The 21,551-nt window shown below is 40.9% G+C and overlaps 3 protein-coding genes across 3 annotated transcripts; 1 reads left to right on the forward strand and 2 right to left on the reverse strand.

The window, feature by feature from the left end:
• The first annotated feature begins 8,326 nt into the window (after positions 1 to 8,326).
• Positions 8,327 to 12,186, forward strand: LOC118415643 (putative vacuolar protein sorting-associated protein TDA6). Its single transcript, XM_035820353.1, has 6 exons — positions 8,327 to 8,402; positions 9,189 to 9,560; positions 10,397 to 10,531; positions 10,729 to 10,824; positions 11,305 to 11,504; positions 12,085 to 12,186. The coding sequence occupies exons 1-6, from the start codon at positions 8,327 to 8,329 to the stop codon at positions 12,184 to 12,186; spliced, it is 981 nt and encodes a 326-aa protein (XP_035676246.1).
• Positions 12,187 to 14,770: 2,584 nt separating this feature from the next.
• Positions 14,771 to 17,013, reverse strand: LOC118415185. The gene is made up of 2 exons (XM_035819566.1): positions 16,084 to 17,013; positions 14,771 to 15,837 (listed from the first exon to the last, which is right to left on the reverse strand). The coding sequence occupies exons 1-2, from the start codon at positions 16,978 to 16,980 to the stop codon at positions 15,382 to 15,384; spliced, it is 1,353 nt and encodes a 450-aa protein (XP_035675459.1). The 5' UTR covers positions 16,981 to 17,013; the 3' UTR covers positions 14,771 to 15,381.
• Positions 17,014 to 20,029: 3,016 nt separating this feature from the next.
• On the reverse strand, positions 20,030 to 21,545 carry LOC118416482. The gene has a single exon (XM_035821596.1). It carries the CDS (start codon positions 21,279 to 21,281, stop codon positions 20,616 to 20,618), a length of 666 nt encoding a protein of 221 aa, XP_035677489.1. The 5' UTR covers positions 21,282 to 21,545; the 3' UTR covers positions 20,030 to 20,615.
• Positions 21,546 to 21,551: the final 6 nt, after the last annotated feature.

The raw sequence follows: 21,551 nt of genomic DNA on the forward strand, positions 1-21,551 counted from the left end.
GAACGGCTGGATGGATTGGTTTCATACTTGTTGTGTTGGTGGGCTGTGATAAAAGCTCGAATCGATGTGATTTTGGGCGCCGTATCTGTCATTATAAATGATGTAATAATATCAGAAATCACCCCTATATTTGAGATATATTGGAACAGGCATCGTGCTTCAAGTGTTTGTTAATGGGCTTAGCTCCAAGCAGATAGTGAGGTGATTTGTATGACAGCGAGTTTTTTTTAATATGATAATTAGTTTTATTTATGTCTGCTTAGAATATCATGGAGATGTGAAGCGTAAGTATAATTGTAAGAAGTTGAGGTACATTTAACGGTAATGCTTAACAGGTATGGATGTCTCACATACTGTACTGCTGATTTGAGTGACATGGTGATTAAAATGCCATTAGGTCCTCTCATCTTAGATGGGTTGGGTGTCAGAAGTTTTATGGGTGATACAGATGTTCTGATTTCGTTACGATAAGGGACAGTTGTTAGTTGTCTCTTTCGTAGCCAATGGTACTTATTTTTTAGCAGACGGGGTTGGCGCCAAGTATTCATCTTACAGTTGATGTAGGGCTATCAGAGGAAAGTGTGCATCTCATTTTTGTACCGTGTGAACAGCTGATGTTATGACATATTGGTGGAAAATCAAATCACCATCTGACTAACGTTGGCCACATCCCTTATTCTTTCTGAGTTTCCCAACTTCCTCCCACCACACTGCTCTGAGGCACATAGTCGAACTCAATAATGCTGACAACCTTAGACAGTTTAAATGCCAAACATCAAGCTTAAGGAACACCACGCTACCATATGCCGTCGACCTCTTAAACGCACATTACACAATTAAGTGTCACATTTTAATAATTACTAATCAGATGGACATCCTCTGTGTCATTAAATAAATACACCACTACTTTCCCATAACATTTATAACCATTACTCTCAAATACAACCGACTATAAACATACATACCATCCACAAAAAAGCAATAAATATTTCATGGAGGTATGAGGTCCCCGAACTCTAGTTATTTATCATTCTATCGTTCGTACAAGTTGTTGGGGAATGTTTAAAATCCATGTACCGTAGCAATTGTGGTCATTATGTTCGGTCAGTTTTTAGGATTTTCTAAATTCACGTACGATTGTTACATGCTGTTACGTACTACTTTGATCTCCAGTACAGTTACTTCCGATCGAATGCGTGTCATTGGTGGATACGTCGGGGAGCTATAATTAGACACGATCACTACCCTGGCCTGGGAAAAGTTTGCACCTGCTCGAACGACGCCCATTGACGTCTAAGACTGAGAGAAAGCACTTTTTGCCAATGCATTCTTGACAATACTCTTTTACCTGGAAAAAAACTCTGATGTCAAACGTAATCCATATGTAGCAATATGCTTCATCTAGAGCTTTCATATTGTCTGTAATATCGACACTTATATGTTGCAGGGACACTCGCATACACAATGCAATGTAACCCGATGGATGTTTTGTCTTGAATACAAAGGTACTGGACAGGACTAAGATGACCAGTCCCTTAACGCTGTTTCTGGCACTGACAGTCCTGGCTGGGGCCGTGTATCCAGGTAAACATTATCTGATATATATATAAAGGGAAACTGATATATATATAAAAGGAATCAAGAAAAATTAGTATTTATCGTTCGGATTTAACAGTTGTCTTTATTCAATTACCATTACTCAAAATTCGTAATATCAAATGCGTCTTTGATGGACGCTTATCAAATTAGACATCATAAGTGCGTCTTAGACATCATAAGTGCGTCTTTGATGGATTGATATCAGATCAGATATGATAAGTGCGTCTTTGATGGAGTGATATCAGATTAGATATGATAAGAGCATATTTAGTGGAGGCACATCAAATTAGATATGAATTTAACTAATTTTTGTCCACCACAAGCCAAGAGCTTGTCTTCCCAGGAAAAGCAGCTTAATGATGAAAACGGCTCATTTGACATCGAGGAAGCGGAAGTTCTACTTGAAAAGCTTGAAGGTAAATGGATTGGTTTTCTTTGTATTGCTAAACAATTGGTAAACAGGGCTCCATATATTGTATACCTTGGTATCCCAGGTACCTACCTGTAGTAGGTCTTTATAATTCTAGTTAGAATTGGAAGATGTCTTTTGCTGCTCGACCATGGACTACTTATGGTGCAAAAATACATATTTTCTCTAAAAAATGAAGCAAGGCGTGCTGCTTAATTATACTAAAAAGTGTTACTGTTTTGTTTAGCGCACCGTAGTTTGCGCTACGTATCTGATAAATCTTATATTTAAACAAAGATTTGGCAGAGGAAGAAGTGATGACCGACTACAACATCGGCGATGATGATGACATGGTGCTACTGGGAAAACGACAGTCTCTACCTGGTACGTTTGGCTAATTGCTGACGTCTCGTATCCGCAAGATCACGTGTTAATAAAATCACGTATCTATAGTCTGTAACTCTCGCGAATTTATGTTCTGAAATGATTGGTCATCAGTATTGATCCTGAAGAAGGCGACAGCTAGTGTTCGTTGATCCGTGTATACTTTGGTGTTGGAAGAAAGCTTAGCACTGTACTGTGATCATTACCAACAACGTTAAGCTTCCATGATGATATTATCTACGTTGACCATTTTGTGAGTGTGAATTCTATGATTACAAATTGATGTTTGTCCATGTGTCATGTTTTCTGTTGCTTTGGCCAGGCACTTTGGCCAGAGCAAAACAAATTATTTACAATCAATGTAATGTTTTAGTTTAAAACTACCAGAATACACAATGTACAGAATATAGATATATAGATATACATGTAGATATACATCTATTTCCCTCTCACAGAGCCAGTGTTCAAGGGCTGTTATGCGGACACTCACACTCGCAAGTTCCCAAATGCTGCTGAATTTAGGAACAACCAGCAGTCCACAGCCAGATGTGTGAGCCGCTGTAAGAGCAAGGGTTTCGCCTATGCAGGTAACAAAACATGTCTTTACAGATGCCTGAAATCTGACTATTGGCATAAATTAGACCGCGACCAAAAATGTATGGCATCCATCTTTAACAAGACTGGCATTTGCACTTATAAGAATTCAAATCCATCCCTACCAATAGCGTTTTATAATTGAAGAGCTAAATCACATCTCCTGATCAACAAATCTGCCTCGCAGCTAGCCTATTGGGTTGGAATATGCCATAGTTGCTGTCTTAACAACATATTTAATGAAATAGTAAAAATGGACTTTCTCGACCATAACTTATGCGTCAAAAGATGCCCTTTCACTGCATTTTTATCTAGCTTAAATACACAATCGGTATGCTAATGATAACGTCCTTACCGAATGTATAGGCACGCAGTATTCGGATGAGTGTTTCTGTGGGACTGAGCAAAATTTCCAAAACATCGGGAGACCTCGGCCAACCTCGGAATGCAACATGGCCTGCCGAGGGAACCCGAGGGAGAAGTGTGGAGGGTTTTGGAGGATGTCCGTATACAAAATACCAGCAGGTACGAAAATGCATCTCAACTTTCAAAACAAATACAACTAATCACCAAAAATTCGTAGTGCACTTCAATATCATATCATCAGTCTTTGGATGAAATTTGCTGAACTACTGTTGAGACCGATGAGCGCGCGTCGGGCGCCCGCTGTGACCCTCGAGCGATTATTGAGCAATGGCTGATCTTTGCTCGTTGAGCGGTCGCTGCGACTTCTTAGCGCTTGTCGAACGAGTAACCCCTCACGCTTGGTCGTCCCCTTCACCCCCCCCCCCTTTCCCACAGAGCCTGTGGATTGTTATGTAGACACTCGCTGATGACTCGCACTCGTAAGTTCCCAAATACTGTATAATTACAAGTGCTGAATTTTGAAACAACGCACTGTGGTCCGCAAATATCATGAACTCACTCACTCACTCGTCCCGTAGCTCAGTTGGCCTTAGGGGCAGTAAAGCTGTTCACTAGTGATTTCCAGCTCTGGTGATCTTCTGCCAGTCTCGTCAGCTGGCCTGACGTCCTTCCAGTCCACTCCTTTATGTCGTTGATCCATGTCCGGCGGGTGCGACCCCTCGCGGCCGCGCTCCTTCAACTTTACCTTGTAAGATTATATTTGTCAAGGTTCCTTTTTGCCTACACGCATGTCCAAACCACTGGAGCTTTTTCCTTTTGACCATAGATAAGAAGCTGGGTAGTGGACCTGCCAGAGTGGTGATGCGTTCCTGGATATCTTTATTTGAAGTATGGGATGTCCAGTGGACTCCCAGTAACCGCCTGTAGCAGTTCATCTCTAGAGCGTTTATTCTCTTTTTTATGTCTGCGTTCAATGTCCATGTCTCAGCACCATATAAAAATATTGACAAGACAAGGGAGCGTAGAAGACGAATTTTTGTCGGCATGGTGATATTTTTGCTAGACCAGATGTGTTTGAGCTTTGACAATGCAAGAGTAGACTTTGCAATTCTGACCTTCACTTCTCGGGCTGAACTGCAGTCCTCTGTCTGTAGGAGCCGAGGTAAGTGAACTCCCCGACCTGCTCCAACTCTGTACCTCTTACTGTGACTTGTGTTCTAAAGCCTGGTGGACCCGATACTAGGCACATGGTCTTGTCTACGCTCACCTCCATGCCATACCTCCTGCTCGTGGAGTCTAAGCTACTGAACTGTTCTTGCTGGTCTGCTGCTGAGCCATCTATCAAGTCTACGTCATCTGCAAACTGAAGGTGAGTTATGATGCGTCCTGCAAGCTTGACAGGAGACTCCTTTGGTGTGAGAGCTTCTCTCATGATGTTTTCTAGGAATATGTTACACAGTGTAGGCGACAAGAGACAGCCCTGGCGCACTCCCACTGAGGTAGGGAAACACTCGCTGAACTCGCCAGCTGTCATGACTGTGCTCTTTGAAGCCTTGTACAGTGCCTCAATGGAGTTTACAATCCTTGTGCTAATTCTGAAGCGGCGCATCACTGCCCATAGTCCCTCTTGCCACACCCTGTCAAAACATTTTTTGTAGTCCACAAAAGTGTGGTATACTGGTTTTCCTAGTTCTCTATATTTCTCGCAGATCAGGCGTAGGTTGAAGATTTGTTCAGCACAGGATCGGCCTTTTCTGAAACCCGCTTGCTCTTCTGCCAGGATTTGCTCAGCTTGAGGTTGGAGTCGGTTGAGAATGACTTTCAGAAGGATTTTGCTTGGGTGTGATATCAAGCTTATGGTGCGGTAGTTTTGGCACTTCTTTAGGTTGCCTTTCTTAGGAAGGGGAATAACTATAGACGTTGTCCAGGCATCAGGCCACTTACCAGTTTTGAAGACATGGTTGCAGATTCGGGTGTATACTTTTACAACTGTTTCACCACCTGCTTTCAGTAGCTCTGCTGGAATATTGTCTATTCCTGGTGATTTCCCTTGTTTTAAGGCTTTAATGGCTGCCGTTACGAGGGGCGTGCAATAAGTAATGGTCCTGACCCACTTCCAGTTGTCTGATCTAAATGAATATGTCTATGGGTTATGTTGCAAAAACAGCTCTAAACTAACTGTGGTTACTGATTTACTGGTGTTTGAACTGAGTCAGGTGTGAAATGGACCAGGTGTGAAATGGAGCATGTTGAGTGTCGCGCAGTGATCCGGTTTTTGTATTTGAAAGGACGCACACCAAAGAAGACTTTTGATGAAATAAATGAAACTTATGGTGATGATGCCCCATCATATGACCTTGTAAAACGCTGGCATCCTGAATTCAAACGTGGCTGGAAGTCTGTGGAAACAGCTCCCAGACCTGGTCGTCCCTCTTGTGCCATTGATGAGGCATCAGTTGGAGGACCAACCTGGGGTGTCCTACAAAATCGGTGTCCAGAGCTGCATCAAACGATGGGAGAAATGCATAACTCTGGGTGATTTCTATGAAGAGAAAGACTAATAACTGTGCCAAGTTTCATTAATCTCCTGCTATGGGAAATGGGTCAGGACCATTACTAATTGCACGCCCCTTCGTACTTCGGATTCAAGAATGTCTGGTTCATCATCTTCTTGAAACTAAAAAGTGTGAGATTTTGAGTCTTGTAGTACACCCTCTTCTGCTGTCAGCTGAAAGTTATACAGCTCTTGACAGTATTCTTCCCAGCGTTTTACTATCTCTGTTTTAGCTGTTAGCAGGTTCCCATCAGCATCTTCAATGCATGTGACCTGGTTTGTGCTGCTATGTGTAAGTGTCTTCAACGTTTGGAATGCCTGCTTTGTATTATTGCTTCGTATGCCTGCTTCAATTTTACTACATTCCTGTTGGATCCACTGCTCCTTTGCAGCTATGATGGCCTGTTTAACTTCTCTGTTTACCGTTTGATATTCTCTATTTTCAAGCCGGGATTTGAATCTAACTTTCTTTTTTTCCCTCCGTTCTTCACACTTCTGAAGAACTTGTTCATTTATCCATGGGTGTTTTGTCAGTCTTTCTTTCCCCAGTATGGCCTTTGCAGCAGCTTTCAGGTTTGACTCTGCTTCGCTTGCAAGGTCATCCTTTTCAGCATTGTCAGCAAGAAGTGGTGCAAATCTGTCTTCAATCTCAGCTTGGAATGCCGCAAGTGTATTTGGATTTTTAAGTTTTTTTCACGTTGTAGTGTATTCTTCCATCTTTCTTTTTCTGTAGTGACTTAAGTCGTACTGATAGTGTTTGGTCGTATCATGAACAGAGACGTATAAATCATTATGCCCCATATATTTTGTATGGTACGTTAGATGCTTTACAAAGTACATTGTGATCTGAATAACCAACTGAGAACACATTATTAAATAAAAATAAATCGCATCGCTTCCCAGTATCTTGGTTCTCATGACTTCTTGGGTGATATTAGCAATACCGCCCATCTTTAATGGGCACATAGCATTCACGTCTTCCGAAGACAAAACCGACCTCTGTAACGAGCTTTTAGTAAGACCCCAATTGTTGATGACACATGTTATACACATCCATAAGTTACTAAAGGAACAGACTGCAGCTGTCTGCTGGAAAACTGCCCAATCACAACGGCCAGAGTTACCACAATTATTGCAAATCTTGACCCATCAAAATCCACCTGACCAGAGGGCATAACTGTCATGACGTCACTGTTCTTAAAAATGCCTATCCGAACTGTCACCAGTTCTTGCCTAATTGTATCGAGAATTCATGCAAGAAGTATACTTTGCGTAGTCTGGGAAATTCCCACATATCAAACCCTTTTTCTCACAGAATCTGTGTACAAGGGCTGTTATCTGGACACTCGCACTCGCAAGTTCCCAAATGCTGCTGAATTCGCCAACATTCAGCAGTCCACAGCCAGATGTGTGAGCCGCTGTAAGAGCAAGGGTTTCGCCTATGCAGGTAACAAAACATGTCTTTACAGATGCCTGAAATTTCACTGTATATTACACCGCTACCAGAAACGTATAGCACACATCTTTAACAAGACTGGCATTTGCACTTATTAGAATCCAAATCCATCTCTCATCTCTTTGCTATAACCACCGAATGAAACCACCGAGTGAGCAAAGGACCAGGCGTCTTGACACCATGTACAGGCGGGTCATTAACGTTATTATCATATAGCCTACCCAAACTTGCAAACTCCTGTATGACGCATAGATCCCTTGGTACTATACGTGTGAATTCCTTTATCGAATGTCTGAAAATTCACATTTGTTCTTTGGTACATACATTTGTAAGGAGATTACATATTGCATTTTGAAATCAAAATAAACATATTCAAAACATTGCAGTCTTTGGCTTTTTAGAACAACAAAACTCATTACCAATGTTAACAGGAGTCCTCCCCCCCCCCCGCCCCCTTGCAATCTGATCTGGCATATGTTTCGCTCCTTTTGATTGGCCAATGCCTGTATATCCCTTACTTTCTTGTGTGTATCGACACTAGTGTCGGTGTCAATGCAAATCGACAACGGTGCCGGTGTCGATTCATTCTGACCAATCAGAAGGAGCGAAAACACCGGCCTGGCCGGAATCTACATGTTACGGCGTCATAACCAACCTGGAACGGGGCCTTCTGATTGGTCGGCTGCGCCTGGCTAATGATAATATGCCAAAATCGCTGTCTTAACAACACATTAAGAAAATAGTAAAAATGGACTTTCTTGCCCATAACTTACGTGTAAAAAATAACCCTTCACTGTGTTTTCACTTAGTTTATATACACAATCGGTACTATACTAATGATAACGTCCTTCATCATAACGTCCTTACCGAATGTGTAGGCACACAGTACTCGGCGGAGTGTTTCTGTGGGACTGAGCAAAATTTCCAAAACATCGGGAGACCTCGGCCAACCTCGGAATGCAACATGGCCTGCCGAGGGAACCCGAGGGAGAGATGTGGAGGGTTTTGGAGGATGTCCGTGTACAAAATATTAAACGCAGGTAAGAAAATGCACCTTAACTTTTGAAGAAATACGTCTTATCATTAAAAAAGTAGCAATGCACTTATCTATGGATGTAATTTGCTTGAACTAGTGCTGGGACCGATGAGCGCGCGTCGGGCGCCCGCCAAGACCCTTGAGCCGTCGCTGTGACTTTCTAGCGCTTGCCGAGAGAGTAACCCCTCACGCTCGATCGTCTCGCTCGGCGACTATTTTAGTCCATTAGGGTCTGAAAATGTGTTATGTGTTGATTCAAGTACTACATACATGCAAGCTTAGAGAGACTGAACTTCATGTTGTTGTTTTTTTGTTGTTGTTCACGGGAAATTAGCCTAGGCTAGGAATCCAACTGGATGTGATATCACAACTGGCGTTTTGCTAGCAGCTGTTAACTAGGAACTATCGGGAGTTCAGAAAATTGGCATGTAACCTATCGTAAAAAGGCATTGATTATCAGATGAATTAAAATTTCTTACAGCAATTGTACGCCTGACGGACTTGGGTGTGGTCATCTTGAAGTCTACACAGTCGGTCATAAAGATTTAAGATATTCCATGCAGGAGGATATATAAATTTACCGTTGTGCCAAATTTCAACTTATTTGATGAAAGGATAAGCTTCTTACACAACCATTTGCATTACTTCCTTACTGTTTCTCCTTAATTTTAAATGGATGTCTAACCTTCATTGAAGTACACAGACTCTTATTGTTCGAAAGACTGCAATACTTTTACTGTAAAGATAAATGCCACTATTCTAACAACGGAAACATTCTGCATTCATACAGTGACTCAAGTCCCAGATGGCCAGATGGAGGCACTAGTGACCAAGTACGCACCCAAAGTTTGGCTGGCGAGGGGTGAGCAGTATAAACCTTCCAGCGTCGATTTTCATCTACGGAACGTCAAGGTGTACGGCGGAGGTAGAGTTTATTCCAGCACAGCGTCAACCCTTTCAAGCTGTTCCACAAGCTGTTATATGAGTTCCAATCAACGCCTGTCACATGCATCGGCCACGCTGTCATTCTTCAGTGGGGAGCCAGTCGGTCCTACTCGGCAGCCGCCCGTGTACGCTGTTTGGAAGCGGATCAACTCTGTGACTACTGACATCTTCTACTGGATGTTCTACCCATACAACAGGGGGAAGAGAGTTTGCATCGGTAGGTTATTCTTATCATCATTCATTATTAACCTGCATCACTAGAATGAACTCTAGATGCTCTGAAGCTCTCAATACTTCTAGTGATCTTATCCATTCAAAGTGCATTGCTTGGTCTGGTCAGTTTTTACTAGTCAGATTCCCTGAAGAGTTCAATGGAGAGAAATTTTGGACGATTTCTAGACATAAAATGTACATTATGATTTTTTTTCAAATTCAAATTTGGAATAGTCCATTTTTGCATAAGGAGGAGGGTGGAGTGAAATATGATGAATTGCTCCTAAGCAAATACCGGCCTTTCTGACACTGAACTTTGCCAAGTCTCTGTTTTCATCAGAACTGTACTGTCACTTCCTGCCCAGACATGCGAGGGAACATTAGCAGTCGCTTAACTCGTTCATCTACGAAACTGAACTTGCAACGTTGCAAAACTGAGCGCTACAGGAACAGTGCTATACCCCAGATGGCCCGATTGATAAACGAATCATGACTGTGTCTAAGCCAACTGTTGCCATTTTATATATAATGGCCATTTGTGCGAACGTCTCTCTCAAACCATGCCAGAGCAGTTTTTATCTAGCTTGTCTTTTACTAATTCAATTAATGATAATATTTTATTCTATTTATGCTGATTTGTATATGTATGCCTAGTCTAATATCATGTCTGTAAAAGTGTAACAACAATTCAGCCCCTGAGCTGCTAGTGTTAGACTCTGAGAGTTTGTCTCAATAAAGCCATTCATCATCATCATCAAATACCGGCCTTTCTAGTTAATATAGTGATCCTTATGCGCAGGAATATTTTTTGTTAACTACCACTTCTTTCATCTTTAACAGGATTCAGGGCTTGGGGGTCCTGTATTGGTGGGTACTCTACGTTTGGACATCACGTGGGTGACTGGGAACACATGACCGCTCGTCTGGTGGGCAACCAACCAAGCAGCATCTATGTCTCCGCTCACAACTTTGGCGGTACCGTCTTTTTTTAAAACTAGAGTATATTGTTTTTTCTCTGTTGTATTTTTCAAAAAGAAATTACAAATAGTCATATATATCATAATCATAGCCATATATGCCATATTATCATAATTTCATATATTAATATAAGGTAAATTACAAGACATTCCATACTTTACTTATTAATAAGATAGTGCCTGTTGATTGGTTAGGTAAATACGACTGGGATGCGGCATCGCAGACCTACAAGAAGGGTGGTGACACAGTCCGGACGGAAGGGACACATCCTGTTCTGTATTCAGCTAAAGGTATCCTTTTTACTATCTTTATAACAGTCAACTAGAACACAATAATAGCCTGTTGTTGTTATTTTGAGTACAGTAGAAACCAATTAATTCCTCAACGGGTTAACGCACATTCCTGTTATGGGTTCCCAAAATCCCAAACCTGTGCGGTCCAGCTAGATAACTTCGCATTATTGCACCAGCCGGATAATTGCACGAAATTCACTGACAAATAGGCAGTGCAACTGAGCGGCTCCTACAGTATATGTTATTGGATATGAGGCACGAGTATCAAAAACAAATACTGTATTGCATTCATTAGTAAGTTTGCACTGCATCCAATATAATGTGTGTATTTCTTCCTCTAACAACACTGATAACTGTTCTTTTACCTGGTGAGTGATTGACCCACCAAGCAACCAACAAAACGAGCAATCAGCAGACCAACTGGATTTCTAAATGAATTATTGGAACATCGACTCATGCGTTTGATCATCATTACAGGTAGCCACGGCCTGTGGTCCAACCCTGGCACCCACACGTACGAGAAAATTCTCAAAATCGAGAAACTGCAGGACGAGACCAGCACGGGGACGGTATGGAACACGTGGAGGAACGTACCCTGCATTAAGTACCACCCTGGTGGGGGCTACACCGGGTCCTGGTCATGGCTCAACTACCAGGGACGGTGGGGAAACAGGAAGGTAAACCACTGGCTATTGTATCTCCAGTGTAATAAGCCAGTATACGTAAAATTCCGATAATGTTAATGCAATATACTATGGTAAATAGTACTAAATACTAGTGGCCAAAATATATTCGTAAAAGAAGAAGAAGTTAACTGGGCGAAGTGTGGTAATCTGTATTTATTCATGGGAGTTGAACGATGTACCATTCCTATATGTCTAACAACTAATCTAATCTAATCTAATAGTATACTATCTAGGTAATGTACACGCTAATACTTTAGAACATTGTGTCAATGGCAGTATGCTGCTTCGGGAAATTATGGCATTGTCTCGTTTTTGCAAGGAGTTGTATACAACTAGCAAGTTGGTACATAAGTAGATAATGATTTTGAACAGGACATGATGATAATACATTGGATATCTATGTCTTGGCATAGGACAATGGATTGTAACAATTTTGACCGTCTTTTTCGAAGGGTTGACAATCCATTATGAACTGGAATACGTTCTAATATCGTAGACCAAAGCTCTAAACATTATTACGCGTACTTGTATATCTCACTGATTTCTTAACAAGTGTATGTATTTTTTGTAGGATGGTTGTACTGTTGAGAAGCTAAGCGGTGAATGCATACTGAACGACGGGCCAGTCTCTATCAACGACAGGGATGCAATGAAATATAACAATCTGGATTAAAAAGGTTACTGTAAGATACTTACTTTTTCACAAGGATTAGAATAATGCATAATTAACATATTTTCAATTTCTGTGAAAATACCATTGCAGGTTTTCAAGGTTATGATTATTCCACTTGTCATATCTCAATTACAGGACATTAGAGGGTTGGTCGTCAACTGAGTCGTCTTCTTTGAACTGATGAGTACTTCGACATTGTTATCATCTGGAAGAATAAGTCTAAAAGAATATTCTAAAAGAAAGAATGGATCCTTTGCACGTTTGAAGTCGTAAGAATAAAAACAAAACAATTATTCTGTAATAACTTAAGACAATTAAGTTCGTAGATCAGATCATTTTACACATGGAAAGCAGTCTTGTTGCAGTTGTTTGACCATAGTGTTGTATTTCCTCTTGAAAGAAAATATTAACGGCAACTCCCGTAAATAGTTGGTTGGTAGATCAATCGAACAAAGTCTCCTTCGTTTCACAACCTTCTTTTTTATTGTTCCGTAGACGTTTCAGCGACTATCTGTCACCTTCATCAATACAAAATGAAATATTCTAAGTTAAACGTTATCAGTGCAATATGGACTATACAGAGGCAGTGCAATCCGAACTTAGAAACAATACAGTAGGTTAAGTTCGGATTGCACTGCCTCTGTATAGTTCATATTGCACTGATAACGTTAGTATAACATTTTGTACTGATGAAGGTGACAGATAGTCGTCGAAACGTCTACGGAAGAATAAAAAAGAAGGTTATGAAAGAAGACTTTGTTCAATTAATGGCAACTGATTTAAACGACGTCAGTCATATGATGACAAAATCATGTTTACAATTATTTCATACCATCTAATAATATCCAGTACAACTACAGTTGTTTATAAATCCATTCATGAGAAAACAAAGGAAAATCAAATGTCAATTTAGCGAGTGACGAAATCTTCAAGCTGTACAGCTGACAGGTCATAATCATCTTAACTGATAGCCATGACTTAATAACATTAGAAAGTACCTACCCAGTCCCTTGCCATCAGGGTCATGGGGGGCAAGGTAGCATTACTGTACCATACAAGTACAGCATTACATAAGACAGGTCATTAAAACTTGAAGGTAGTAATATAAAAACATGTCAAGACACTAAACATCGCTTCACATTGCCAGAAGAATCATACATCACTTCCAGAGTCCTACAAGAAATTTTAGTAGTGAAGTTTAATTTAGTAATATAAAACATTTCAAGACACTTAACATTGCATCATGCATCACTCCCAGAGTCCTATTGGAATTTTTAGTTGTAAACTTGAATTAAGTAATACAAAACATTTCAAGACACTTAACATCGCTTCACATTGCCAGAAGAATCATGCATCACTTCCAGATTCCTATTTGAAATTTTAGCAGTAAACTTAAATTACACCGCTATACATTATTTCTTGATGCTAACGTCAATGGGAAAAATCCAAGGGACCGACAAAAAGTGACCGCAATGGCCAGGTGGTTGCTATGCAAAGCTGGCTGCCAATACAGGTTTGACTGTAATATAAAAACATGTCAAGACACTCAACATTGCCTCACATTGCCAGATAGATCATACATCACTTTCAGAATGCTATTAGAAATAGGTCTTTATTGTTTTATTTCAAGATTCAGTATTTAAAAAAAATGGTGGGTCCAGGGAAAATATGGTTATATGAACGCTGCAGAGCTAATATGTTATAGGAAGTGGAACATACTGTAATATTTGCTTAGAAGAAAGACATATGGTGAGATGTATGGGAAAAAAATAGCAAACAAGCTTTTCTGAGAAATCTACTTCAGCAAAACTTTATTTACTGCTAATACTACGTTCAAACAATGTCAGAATAGACAATATTGATATTGTTAATCAATCCCACTCATACGGAAAACCTTGACATCTTCGATTAATTTTTTGGTGATTCTGAAAAATCTTGTAGATCACTATTAGTGAAGAACAATTTACTACATGTAGTTTATTACAAGTTTCCAATCGAGACCTGCTTAGAACAGAATATAAATTTCTCCTGAATTTGGCAAGACTTCTATAGCACATCAGAAAACCATTGCTAGTCTTGCAGTACATTTAGATTTTTATTATTAGAATTCAGTTACTGAATATAACATGACATTAATGCAATATTATTACCTAATAGTATATATCGTATGAAACTACAAGCTTTAGTACGAAAGGGGTTGCCGATTCATGTGAACGTGAATTGCTGTCACTGATCTGTATGGTCTATACATTCCGAGACTACCATTAGAAAAAGCAAAGAAACTGACATGAAGCAAGGACGTTGTGGGCAACATGCAATATAGAACTATCTGGACAGAAGTATTTACTGATTTTTTTTTTATTAGCCTATTGAGGATGAATATGGATATGACTTGTTGTAACCAACGTATATGGCCTATACATTCCGATGCGGTCTAAAAGACTACATTAGAACATGGAATGATGGGTAACAAGGAAATTGTGAGAAACATTAAAAATGGACACTATCTAGACAAGAGTACTTACTAATTTTCTGAATAAGCCTATTCTGTGCAATCTTATGGTGGCAATAAATTGCAGTTTGAGGACCAAATACTTGTAGTTTTTTTTTTTTTTGTTTAGGTGGTAATTTGATTATTTATTATGGTATGACCTAACTAGTCTGTTATTTCTTAGAAAGATATTTTTTCATCCATAAGAGTACCTAAAAGTATAGTACTTCCTTCCTTCTTCAATGTTGAGGACAAAGTCCCTGATAGTAAGTCTCTTAGCAGATTTTCCTTTCCTCTTTGGCACAGGTGAAAAAGGTAGAAGAACACAAGTCGTTGGAGGGCCACCAATTATTAACACTCAATGACAACGTTTTTTGGTCTCAAACATTTTACTGATGTCACATGCTAAGATGTGTGGATAGCTCTTGCCAGTATTCATTCCATCTGTCTTTAGCTGCTTCAGCACTCTAATATACAAGTTATTGGCAGCTTGGAACTCTTTGTCTTTTTTGTCCCATCTGGTTGCCATTTCTGTTACTTCAATATTGTTTTTGCTGGTGTATTCTTCTTATATTTATCTTCTTCTGTCAGTAACCAATCACAGCTTAGAACTGCATTGAACCAATCAGAGCTTAGAACTGGATACTACTAGTAGCTGTGTAAAAAAACAGCTGCAGCTTTGTCTTGGTTATCCATATTTACAGCTATGCATCCAACGGGTCCTCTTCAAGCTTCGCTGTGGTTTTCCTCTGTTGTTCTTGTTTTACCTGTGCTCTTGGCCTTCCTGTTGATTTCTTCTTGACAGGTCTTCCACCTTTTGACAAGTAGGCAATCTTTTCACAGTGGGCGCAGCTGTTGCTTTCAAACGCATCATGGTCATACCAAGGCACCACCTTGGCCCGCGAAAGTTTTGGTGGCCTGTACATTTTTGTTCGACAACGATGGCAGAAACGGGGAGGGTGAATGTAGCTTCTGTCCTTAGTAACGTCCACCCCCCAAACCTCATGGATTTTTCCAGCATATTCTCTACAAGAATGTCCCCTTAACATGCTTATCTTGTCTCTTTTAGTCAACACAGCCTGACCACAGATTCTGCACAGTTTGGAAATGTTCTTGATGTGGTCCAGTATGACAGGATCAGCAGACATTCTCTGATCATCCTGGAAAGACAAAAAACAAATTATGAGTATTACAGTCCCAAGATCTGAAGATGAGCTAATGTACCCACCCCTACATGTACCTGTACCGGAGTTAAAATGTTTCAGGTACACAGCTCTACTACCCACCTATTATATAATATATAACGTATAAGTGCTCCTTTTAAAAAATCTGAATTCATCCGTAATATCTAAGTCACACCTAAGTCACACCTAAGTGATGAAAGTAGCCACAGTTAGTCAGCCTACCTTTAGGGGTTCTTTACTTGAAGGCACATCAAGTCGAGCTTCTTCTTCTTTTAAGGTGATATTCACCTTGTCCAGTTCTTGAGAAAGTTGTCTAGGGAAGGAAGGACAGAACTCACTCCTCAAGTCCTGCAGCTGTTCATCTTCTGTCTCTTCTTCCAGACCAGACTCTGTCTTGATTTTCACTATAAAGTTCTGTGAAGTTGCAGAGTTAGGCTGTGAAGTTGCAGAGTTAGGCTGTGAAGTTGCAGAGTTAGGCTGTGAAGTTGCAGAGTTAGGCTGTGAACTAGCAGAGTTAGACTGTGACAGTCTGTTTGATAGTGTGATAGGCTCTTTCTTCACCTGCACCTGTACAGGGTATGTATGCGTACTCAGAGTCTTAGATATGTCTGCTGCTTGCCTGCTAGACGTCTCGTCCTTTTCTGTGGGCTCAGAAAGATCTGGAAGATTTTGTGAAGAAGCTTGGTTATTGTCTGGCCTTGAAAGAGCTTGCCTGCTAGGTCCCAGTTCCTTGAGCCAAGATCCATGCTCGAATGCTGAGCTAGTATTACTGCAGCAGTGCTCGAATGTAGAGCTAGTGCTACTCGTGTCCATTCCCTCGCTTTCCTCTGCTTCATTATCTCTTGTCATGAGCTGGAATGCTGAGCTAGTGTTACTACGGCCATGCTCGAATGTAGAGATAGTGTTACTACCGCTGTGCTCAAATGTAGAGCTAGTGTCCATTCCCTCATCTCCCTCTACTTCATACTCCCTTGTCATAACCTCTCTCAGCACATGTTCCAAGTCACCCCTCCTCCTCTGGTGTTTACCTGCTAGTTTCACCACAATGTTTCGCCGATTCAGCTCGGACTGTAGTTCTTCCATGTGCATCCTGGGTAAGAGGGCAAGGGTCGTCTCCATGGAGAAGCCTACGACACCCGTCACTGGAGGGTTTCTGTCCTGTAAGAATAATACAAACAACAAACAACAACATATGAATGAGTTGTGCTTGAGGAATTTCCCTGCAGCTGAACTCCAGGTAGCAGCCTTCAGTCAAAGTTGAACTCAGGTGGTTAATTTTATAGAATCATACACCATGTAGTGTTAGAGTTACTTTTACTTAGTTCTTGCTGAGGATCATCAAGACGGACTCTTAATCATTACTTATATTCCAGTACAGTGAATTACCACATGGTTGAATTGTTGCACTTGTTAACATTGTTGGTTTGTACTAAATTTCCACTTTTCTGACTTCTTTATATTTGAAAGTAAGGCCTACTTCATAGCTTGGAGGAGAAGGACGAGGCGCAGCCCCTTTGCTCACAACAGAATGTTTCACAGGCTTTGTCCAAGGTGTTCTTCCAGCCCATCTGAACTCAGCATCTAAAAACTCCTGCAGCTTTTCCCACTGCCGGCTGCCTCCCCTGTTCCATCGTGCATTGTAGTTCCTTACTAATTTGCCGTACTGTGTGACTACTAATTTGCATTTTGAACCAACAACTTTTGCAGTGCAGCCCGTTGTATCCAATCCTCCAAACGCATGTAGCCAACTGAGCAAGATGCTGTGTCTGTCATGAAGTTGTTTTGTATCACAGGACTCGAGGTTTATTGCATGAACAACTTCGCCTTCATCTTGGAACTTGACACTGGAATAATGTAGCTCCAAAAAGTCTCTGTTTGAGAGTGGTTTAGTTGTAGTTGTTTGGGCAGGTTCCAGAAATATATACCTGCAAAATAGAAATAAACACAGCCTTCCAAACACAGTCATAACATATCTTACTCCATCATAACTGAAACTTAAAAGAAAAAGTACTAAAACAATAAAATATCTTACAGTTCAAAATATAAAATTTCTTGTCAAAATTGTTTTAACTTTCCTAATGATACTGGTATTGGAAGGGAACCGCCACATCCTAGGCCGTACACATAATTTACACGAACACCATAATTTGACGCCCCCCTCCCCCTTCGGCAATGCTTATCAAAATGGCATATTACGTGAAAAATAAAAGATATCAAATATCATCTTAGATGAACTTGAACCCCACATACTTTCTCAAATCCATAATTTACTTCCTAAACTTTAGAGAAGCGATAGTTACCGAGAAGTGTCCGCGTCGAATCGCCGTCCTAGAAGGAGGAGGGACGGCCGGGCGCAGTGAATCGGACCACCGTAGAATTTCTCCCCGACCTTTTCGACGTAGGCGTGCAAACATTCTTGCACGGGAATTCACCAAACTTCTGCAGCACGTCCTCTAATATGTTGTTTATCAACTGCGAACCCCGTTTAACCCAAAATTTAGAAATGTTGAAAATATAGCGAAAATACGACGATGTGTTCCGCTCAACTTCGATTTTCGACGTGAATTTCCCGCCGCCAATGGGTGAAAGGTCATCCGATGGTGGGGGTGAAAGGTCACAATTTGTGCGCTGTTACCCAAATCAGTGTCTAGGAAGTTTTGCCTACATTGTAAAGGTGCATCAGCCTTTCTTTGTTCTTTTTTTTTTTTTAAATTTCAAGCCTTTCATACACGGGATACATATTTTATGTATGAAATTAGAAACAAATCATCAAAGGAGGTGGGTATCACTTCTGTACATAAAAGACACTTTGTATCAATCACTCATCCTTCCTGTGTTTTTCTGTACTTTCCTGTGTTTTCCGGTATTAAGGCGGCGCCACCATGCAAAATCCACATCTACAGAATGCAACAAAGCCGAGACAGATTCCACGGCTCCACTATGTATTACTCCCATCTATGTCCTTGGAGATCATTCCTGCAAAATCTACGGCGGTGCAATACATATGTATAACGATACCAAGACTCAGATTCAACGACTCGGTCTAATGCTTCACTACTGGTCTATCTATGAGTAGGAAGTCCCTGGCCTTAGGCTTTTAAAACTATACTCCTGAAAATTCCACGGTTGTGAAATGCGAGGATGCATTACAGCAAGGCTTTCATCCCTGTTTCTCACAGCCGCCTACTGAGCAAGTTCCAGCATTGCGGCATTTCTGAATATCTTCTCCTGGCTTCAAGCATGTTTTACCCAAAGAACCTGGGCAGTCATCCTTGACGATGAGGTATCCTACAAAAGTTGTCTGGAGTGCCCCAAGGCACTATATTGGGCCCCCTCCTTTTTCCTCCTCTAAATATTAATGATCTTCCCAATGTTGTTGGATCTTGTGCGTTTGATTGCGGACAACTATCTGCTATACCAAGTTATTATAGTGACTTGCAAGGTCTACATGACAATCATGCTACAAGGTGTTGGTACGGCCACAATTGGAGTGCAGTGCAAGTGTTGCAGAGCTGCATGGATGGCTACCTCCGACAATCGCAGAACCAGTAGTGTATCAGAAATGCTACTGAAAAGCTTGGAATGTCCCCCTTCTGACAGAGGAAGAAAAGCCCATCTCATCACATTTTAGAAAATAGTTAAGGACTATTGACATTATTTATATAGCCGAGACTGACTCATTGACTAAGGGCATTATCTTTAGTTAAGTTTTATTCCAAATTCTTGCCGAGGGCTAATTGCAAGGGGAAAAAACAACACTAGCACTAGTAAAGTAAGCAACTAATGAGTCCTGAAATTCGGTGGTTTCACTTGTAGTTACTAGTATTTAGCAACAAATTGCGAGGGGGAATGGCATTTTTTTTCACACCATGTGCTTACTAATAGCTGAACAATAGATACTTATTTCGTGACAGAATGAGTTTGCACAAGGCTTTGTAACGTTTACAATGCATATTTTCCCCAGATATTTAGCTCATTCAACAACATGGAAGAAAAAAGGTGACTTTTGTGCTTTGCAACTTTCTAGGTCACCTATATATACAAAGTTCATGGTTTAAACATATTTATTCACCATACTTCCAGAAATCTCATTGAAAGTACGAATGGTAATGTTTAACTGTACAAGACTTTAGTGTAACCATGTAACACTTTATAAAATGTGATTCAATTAAACATTATTTCACATCTTCGTTTGGGAACATGTTTGTGTACAGCCACATATTTTCATATTATAGTGAGATTTATGTTACTTTAGATAATGTTATAACTAACATGTTTTCACATTTCAAAATGTGATTACTCCAAACCATTTAGGAGAAATACAGCCGAACAAATAAATAAATAAATGAACAATGTTTTTTCGCAAAGCTAAATTTCTGTGTTACCGCTCGGAAATGTGCCATGACTGTTATCTGTCATATTTATGTGATATAATGTGACAATGTTAAACCTCAAAACTGACATTGACACTGTACCACATTTTCTTGTAATTTTGCACAAATTTACAAAACTGTAACTTTTATGTACTCTCTTTATGTAGACGGAACAAAGTATTCCCTTTTGCTGGGGCAGAAGTAAATGTTACGGTATCTCTGTCAACCTGTATTCCATTCCGCTGGGCTATGTGTGTCTGTATCATCATGTCCCATAGACTGTTGACTGTTGGAAGACTTCTCTCTTGCCAGCACACATGTACCTGGATGATGTTGACTGGTGGTGCATTGTTGGAGTCCGAAAATTTCTTGCATCCCTATTCAGTCATCCGTTTTGACAGAAGAGCCTAGTAGACCGAGCGCTGCTCCTAACGCATCCGAACATGCCTCTCTCGGCCGCTCTCTAGAACCCTGCTTCCACCTATGGACTGACGCTTCAGCCCTGTGCCCGGATAGGCTCATTATAACCCTTGATTCAAACCCAGCCTTGTCCAGGGCCTTTATAGCAGTAACGGTGACGCTGTGGTTAGTGTAAGGTTTGCTCAACCCCGCAGCTTTGGAAATGTCTCGCATCATCGTGGCGAGCTTGTTGTGGCCGACAGGTTCACAGTAGTACCACTCGGAAGTATGGCAACCTGGCTCCCACTGCGGACTCGGCCTTTGGAAGAGGTACGGACATCTGTTGTGCAGCTTACTACAGTACAGCTCAAACGCCTGGACTGGGCAGGGGCGCGTGTCGTTGGGAGATTCATACAATCTTGGTGATGGTTGATTTTCAGGTAGACGATCAGGGTGGTTCTTCTGGTGTTCGTAGTACTTAAGGGTATAGTACTTCCTTCCTCCTTCGGTGTTGAGGACAAAGTCACCAACCTTCAAGTCCCTCAGATTTCCCTTCCCTTTTTGGCATAAGTAAAAAGAGACGTAGAAGAACACCAGTCGTTGGAGGGCCACCGGATTATCGACACCCAACGTTTTGGTCTCGAACATTTTAGTGATGTCAGACGCTAGGATGGGTGGATAGCTCTTGCGAGCGTCCAGTCCATCTCTCTTAAGCTGCCTGATCACACCGTAATACACGTTATTGGCAGCTTGGAACTCCTTGTTTTTCAAAATGTTGTACTTGCAGTTGTAGGGGGGTCCGGTGAGGTGGCGATGAATGGCTGCTCTCAGACCTCCATAACTCCCTTTAGCATATGGAGTGCCATCATCTTTCCGTACCTCGCCATAGAACTGTCTCAGTAGTACTGCCAGCACATC

This window comes from Branchiostoma floridae, chromosome 5 (assembly GCF_000003815.2).
Source record: "Branchiostoma floridae strain S238N-H82 chromosome 5, Bfl_VNyyK, whole genome shotgun sequence".
Lineage (NCBI taxonomy): Eukaryota > Metazoa > Chordata > Leptocardii > Amphioxiformes > Branchiostomatidae > Branchiostoma > Branchiostoma floridae.